Source organism: Xiphias gladius, chromosome 16 (assembly GCF_016859285.1).
Source record: "Xiphias gladius isolate SHS-SW01 ecotype Sanya breed wild chromosome 16, ASM1685928v1, whole genome shotgun sequence".
In the NCBI taxonomy this organism is placed as follows: Eukaryota; Metazoa; Chordata; class Actinopteri; order Istiophoriformes; family Xiphiidae; genus Xiphias; species Xiphias gladius.
This window is the reverse complement of record NC_053415.1, coordinates 8,971,714-8,978,042: the sequence shown is the minus strand read 5'-3', so window position 1 is coordinate 8,978,042 and position 6,329 is coordinate 8,971,714. Positions and strand designations below refer to the sequence as shown.

The 6,329-nt window shown below is 42.1% G+C and overlaps 1 protein-coding gene across 2 annotated transcripts in view; it reads left to right on the top strand.

The window, feature by feature from the left end:
- The first annotated feature begins 518 nt into the window (after positions 1-518).
- The window catches only part of stxbp5l (syntaxin binding protein 5-like), a 129,841-nt gene continuing 124,030 nt past the window's right edge, over positions 519-6,329 (top strand). For both annotated transcript variants that reach the window (XM_040148695.1, XM_040148694.1), the window contains exon 1: positions 519-686. In XM_040148695.1, coding sequence (XP_040004629.1) covers positions 519-686 — 168 coding nt within the window. The remainder of the gene's footprint in view (positions 687-6,329) is intronic.

Below are 6,329 nucleotides of genomic sequence, written 5' to 3'. Positions count from 1 at the left end.
AAGTTTTTTTTTCTTTTTTTTTCTTTTTCCTTTTTTCCGATCTGCCCCCTTCAGTCTGAGACTTCTGCTCGGTTCCTTGGTTATGTTGAGGCGTGGGATTCTTCTCAGAGCGCAGGTGAGGATGTTACTTTAGGATGCAGAAGGAAGATGAAGCCGAGTGGTGTCAGTAGCCGTCGGTGCATGCTCTGAGACGAGATAGGCGACCTGCATCTGCACCATAGAGAGGATCAGACGCATTCATTTTTTTTTTTTTTTTTTTTTCTCCTGTGGACAACAGCCAGAGAGCAAGATGAGGTGCCTCTTTGACTTTTTGAATTGCACCTAAGAGAGAGAAAGAGGGAGTGGGTCCTTTTAGCCTGCTACTGCTGCAGGAAGCGACGCTTTCTTTTCTTAAGCTGCCTAAACGAGTTGGGCTCTTGCATCCGCGAGGAGACCGGGAACTCTGGGGAAACAAAGAAAGCAGAGTGGTCTTTGTCCTCTCCATCCCCAAAGTGAAATATATAACAGCTCGGTAGAAAATGAAGAAGTTTCGGAAGGTGTTGGACGGCTTGACCACCTCCTCTCCGGGAGGGACTATCGGATCCCCATCGTGCGGCAGCGCGGCAGGGACTCCCACCGCGGCGCCAACTCCCAAGGAAATCGACGTCCAAGAGACGCTGGCGTCGGAAAACTTTCAGCTCTGCAAGGTGGGTAGATAAAGAGCTTTATTCCGTTTTTTTCCGGGCCCGCAACATCCCACTAAGGAGTGAGGTCCACGGTCCACGCTCGGTCACAGCATGCAACACCTTGGATTCCGGCTTCACCACATCGTTTTTCGCGTTTATAGCGCCTGTAGACAGACTGACGTCTGCAGGCGCTTATATAGATCAGAATGAAGAAGAGAGGGGTCGTAAAAGTTGAAGCCGGGGGGGGGGGGGCTGCCGTTGTCTGTTTGTGTTGAAAGTTCAGCACCGTGGAAAAGCTCCTCGTTTCCAGTTTCCAGAGAGTGAAAGCAATTTCAGGCAGACCGGCGGAGAGAGGCATACGAAACCTCAGCAGACAAAAGCTCCGGTTCCCATCAGCCTCACTGGCTTTTTGTTTCAGGGCCTTAACGGCAAAAGATCTAGTCACCCATTCCTCATCTACATAAAGCTTTGCCCCCTCGGACATGTGTGCACAGCTGGTGAAGCTCACGTGTGTGTGTGCGTGTGCGTGTGTGAGTGTGTGTGTGTGCGTGTTTTTTGGGTACACAGTACGTGCGGCGTAGCTAGCTACAGTAATATGCGCCCCGTCATCAGCACGCTGTATAGGCTGCAGTAGCCCGTACACATGTGACACAAACAATCCGAAGGAAGTCAATGAATAGCGGCAGCGCCGTTGCATCACCAAGCAGGCACAGATGGCGAAGGGGCGATGACATAACTGGTGTCCCTCCCTTTCTTCAAAAGAAAAAAGAAAAAGAAAAAAAGAAAAAGAAAAAGTGCACGGCAAAACCAGCGGAGGGACCCTGCAGTGGTGTCCTGGCTGATGTGCTTTTCACTGAGAAGGAGGGAGAGAATGAGGGAAGGATGTGGAGGGGTGGTGGGGTGGGGGGGGGTATTTATAGCAGCCTCTGCCACCCATTGCAGCCCTTCTCTGGACGCATTTTGGAGTCGACTGCAGCGATTATTCCTCACCCTTAGACAAACAGGGGTACATTTTGGATATGGCTGTGAATAATTCATTGAGAACCCAAGAGATGCCAGGCTGTGTGTGGAGCTATATTATTACTGGGCAGAGTGACACTGGTGGAGGGGTTGTTTTTTCTTTTTGTATGGAGAAGCTGGGGGAGGAGGAGGAGAGTGAGGGGGGAGGTTGATTCACAAGCTGAAAAGGATGCTGCAGAGCACCCTCGCCAGGCAGGCAGGCAGGCAGGGAGGAGAAAGTGCTGGAAAAGAACAGCATGACTGCCTGGTCCCATGCAGGAAGCTGCTTCTCCTCAGTGAGTGGCTTAATGCGTGGCTGTTTTTAAACACACTGAACTGAACGAACTTCTCATGAAAAAACCATGACTGTACAAATATGCCTTCCATCCCACCATCACGAGATTTCTTCAGTGTTTTTATTTGAGTTTGTGCAGGTGCAGGATGTATGTCTGTATTTGTGTTTGTGTGTGTGTGTGTGTGTGTGTGTGTGTGTGTGTGTGTGTGTGTGTGTGTGTGTGTGTGTGTGTGTGTGTGTGTGGAAGGAAGTGAGGGACAGCAAGAGAGGGAGAGGGAGGAAGAGGCAGTAAAACTGCACCAATTACGTCTTTCAATTCATTTTTCTGGCGTAGACAGGGTTCAAGGTGGGATAGAGAGGTTGAATGTGTGATTGGGCCATTGCATTATCACATTTTAGTCACTACCAATAATTTTTGGCTAAAGGTATGTTTCAGGCCTTAATCTCCCTGTAAAACACATGCTTGACAACAATATTCACCTCAGCTACAGCTTAAAAAACATGGCAGAAACTTTGTAAACCTATCTTAAAGTAAACGTTGAATAAAGTCAGCATTTTGATGGATGGAAGTGTGAGTGTGCAAAAGAAGCCTCTAAACATTTAAGAGGATAATGCTCTCATGTTATAATGGGCAAAATGTGGGATGCAGACGTGCACGCACAGAGACCCTAAGAACCATAAAATGAATACAAATCCGTCTCCCCTGACCTTTTTCTTCATTCATTGAGCTACTAATGATGAGAATGCAACACACAGCCAAAACTGGGTTGTTCCCATCCAGGCTTAAATGGAATTTTACGTAACTCTGTGTTAGAGTAAACAAAGACGATTACTGCGCGTACGGTATGTGTTTCATCAGCTGGATTGGAAATGAATACCTGCTTTTTCCACAGCCCCCAAAAGCAAAGATTCCTTTTTCATCTTAAATAAACTAAGCAGAGACGAATACATGACAGTCATCTAAAACTGGTCATTTTCATTCATTGTCCCAATTATTTTTAGAAAGAATCTACACTTTCTAATGATGATATAAATCTGAGAGCTAGTGCAGTATGTGTGGGAGTGTTTTGCATCTTGGCTAACTTTTCAAAGTTAGTCATGACTTCTTCAGTGAGGGAAGATGCAACGACTAATTTTATTTAGATTACACAGTATTTTTTGTGTTTATAGTTCATAGCAAGGTGCTGCAGAACACAATGGCTGAGTGAAAATAGTGAAATCTCTCTCAGACTGATGGAGTAAAAGGGGAAAATGTAAGGTACCCAGGTGGCTGAAAGTCTCATTGAATCTATAGGCTCATTTCTGTTCACAGCAAAAATGAGTTCATTTTGTGTTCGAGAGAGAAAGTTGTGGAGACAGAAAAGGGAGAGGGAGAGAGATTGGATTGGATTGCATTTGTTGGATGGCAATTGAATTAACTTATCTGAATGATCAAGAAAGAAGGTATTTTTGAGAATCAGCAACCCTTATATTACCGTTATTTTATGGTAAACATACCATAGATGTGTATTAATTTGTGTGAAAAAAAGGCAAACAGACCATATATTAATGCAACTCCATCCCTCCGTCAGTGTCCTCCTGATGTAATGGAAATAAAGAGGACAGAAGGAAAGCAGCAGGCTAAATAATGTTTGAGGAGCAGGCTTTCTATTTACTGACTTGCTTTTTCTCAGGGCACTTAGACAAGAGTTCAGACGATTTTATTTCTTCTTTTTCTTATACTTTCCGGCAGTCTAGGCAAGGCAACTGCATTGCTTCCTCCTGTTAAAAACAACCAAGCATTTGGTCTTTGCAAACGCAATTGATGTAAGTGTTTATTTGCATATAACGCTGTTAGGCGAGACCCGATCACAAGTGGTCACTTGGGACGCATTTGGAGACGCATTTAATGCCAGATTTGAACCGACATACTTAGAGCTGTCAACTTGTGATCAGATCATCCGAGATGCATGTTAATGTCAGGTATGAACAGGGTCTTAGTTGTCCTGCAAAGTTTCCAGATGTTTAACTAGTCCGGCACTTCTGGAAAGAGGTAGAACACAAAGTTTGTTGCATGATTGCCTTTCTAAACACTCTGCAGGAACCTAAAGACCTTAGCAGGCCACTAGGTGAATCTCAGTCGTACAGGCGAAAGGAAAAAATAATGCAATTATGGGTCAGCATTTCTATTCTATTTTTTGTTTCTACATTTCACTGTAAGTTTCTAGGAGCTTTTAAAAGGAGTTGCTCTGTGAAAATTAATTTTCATTCAGGCTTTTCTGTTCTTTCTGTTCACCACAAGGTATTGCTGAGGTTAGGACAGGCTAGCAAATGTTTAACAGAATAGAAAATGGAGAGAAACATGGGCAGTATAATCAGAACAGCCGCTAATTATGCTGATTAGTCATTAGTCAAAGACAATAAACAGTATCGACAAATTTGATAATTTCAAAATAAATATTCTCACGTTTAAAGGGGCTATAATTTTATAATTTTAAATGATTTTATATTTTTACATTAACAAGGGATTGACATGACTACATGTATATGAAAGGGGTTTCTCATAGTGATGAACTCAGAGATGAGTATAACTCGCCTCTGCAGTAACTAATAGCCTTATGGAGTTTTTTTGTGAAAGAGAAATAAAAGATGTTCTCATTTTACTGGTCTCAGATCTCTGCAGTTGAAAACTCATGTCTGAACTCAATGAGGTTTTAAGTGTTTTTAATATTTTTGGACCTGGAGCTTGTTAAAAGGTACACTACTGAGGTATCTTGACCCCATTCACATTTTAAATTTTACTAAATGATCAATCTCAAAAGGGGATGTATGATTACCCATAACTCCAGCACAATCACATTTCAAACTAGAATGGCGTCCAAAAAATTCCTGGATCAGCCCATTTAACTGGATCCGCACCAAAATTGAATGGGTTCTTCCCTGGTCCATGCCCCATCCCTCTACCAAATTCGATGCAAATTGGTTCAGTACTTTTTGAGTAATCCTGCTGAGAAATAAACCAACGAACAAATACACCAACAAACAGACTGGGGTGAAACAATAACATTCTTGATGGAGGTAATTAGATTTCCTTATAAAAACATATTTCTCTTGTCCATTAGGACAATCAGATATGACTAATTTTAGGCTATAGAAGAATAGCTGCTTTGTGCCTTATATTGCAGCCAGCCCTTCAGGAACACTAATGGGCACTTTACTAATACAATGAAAGATTCAACATTTTAGATTCTCTCAATCTGATCTGTCAATTTTTGGTGTATAACACTCCATAACAGGGTTGTTTGTGAGGATCGTTAGTTGAACTGGCAGCGTATATCTAGGGATAGCCCTGTGGGTTGGTTAGTCTAGAAGTTTGGTCCAGACTGAAGTATCTCAACAACCTTTAGGTCGATTGCCCTGAAATTTTCTACAGACATTCATGGTCCCTAACTCTGGTGATCCCCTGATTTTTCTTGTAGCCACCAGCAGGTCAACGTTTTCAATTATCCTATGAAATTATCTTCATATCTACTAGATGGACTAGCACCAAATTTTCTACAGACATACATGAATGCCACAGGACGAATAATAATTTCTTCTGTGTTGCCCTTAGTTGTCCTCTAGTGCCACCATCAGGTTGACACATGACATGCCATGAAATCTGGCCAACACATTTATGTCCCCCTCAAGATAAACTGTAATAACTTGTGTCCCCTTAACTTTTCATCTAGCGCAATAATCACATTAAAATTTCATTTTGTCCAATTCTTTGGTCGAATTTTTTGTTCAATTCTCCTCAGCTGTACTTTGTGTTTAGTGCTAATTAGCAAATGTTAGCATGCTAACATGCTAAAGTAAGCTGGTGAATATTACACGTCCTACCTGCTACATCAGCATGTTAGCATTGTCATTGTGAGCATGTTGGCTGTTGATGGTAGCATTTAGCTCAAACACTACTGTGCCTAAGTACAGCCTCACAGATCTGCTAGACTGACTGCAGACTCCTAGTCTTTTTAAAGTTTTTAATGAGATAGTTTAACATGGGCACGCTAATTTTTGATTGGGAATTGATTTATTTGGCCAATGATAAATCTGATCTGATTTTTTCAATAGAATCTCCAATCTGATTTTCCTCATGTTAGCTCGCTACAACATTTGTCTTGTTATTCACACATCTGTTTTGAACAGGACACAAGTGAATGTATGTGGTAGAAGGAGGTGTTAATTAGTTATCTACAATGACGAGGTATTTTAACCAACACTAGCCTATATGTGCCAGCACATATATACACATACTCCTACTTACAGTACTGTATACAATATATTGATTGCTTTAGTCTTGTTAAATGTACAATGAAATATGATGTATTGTTATTTCAGACAATGGTAGG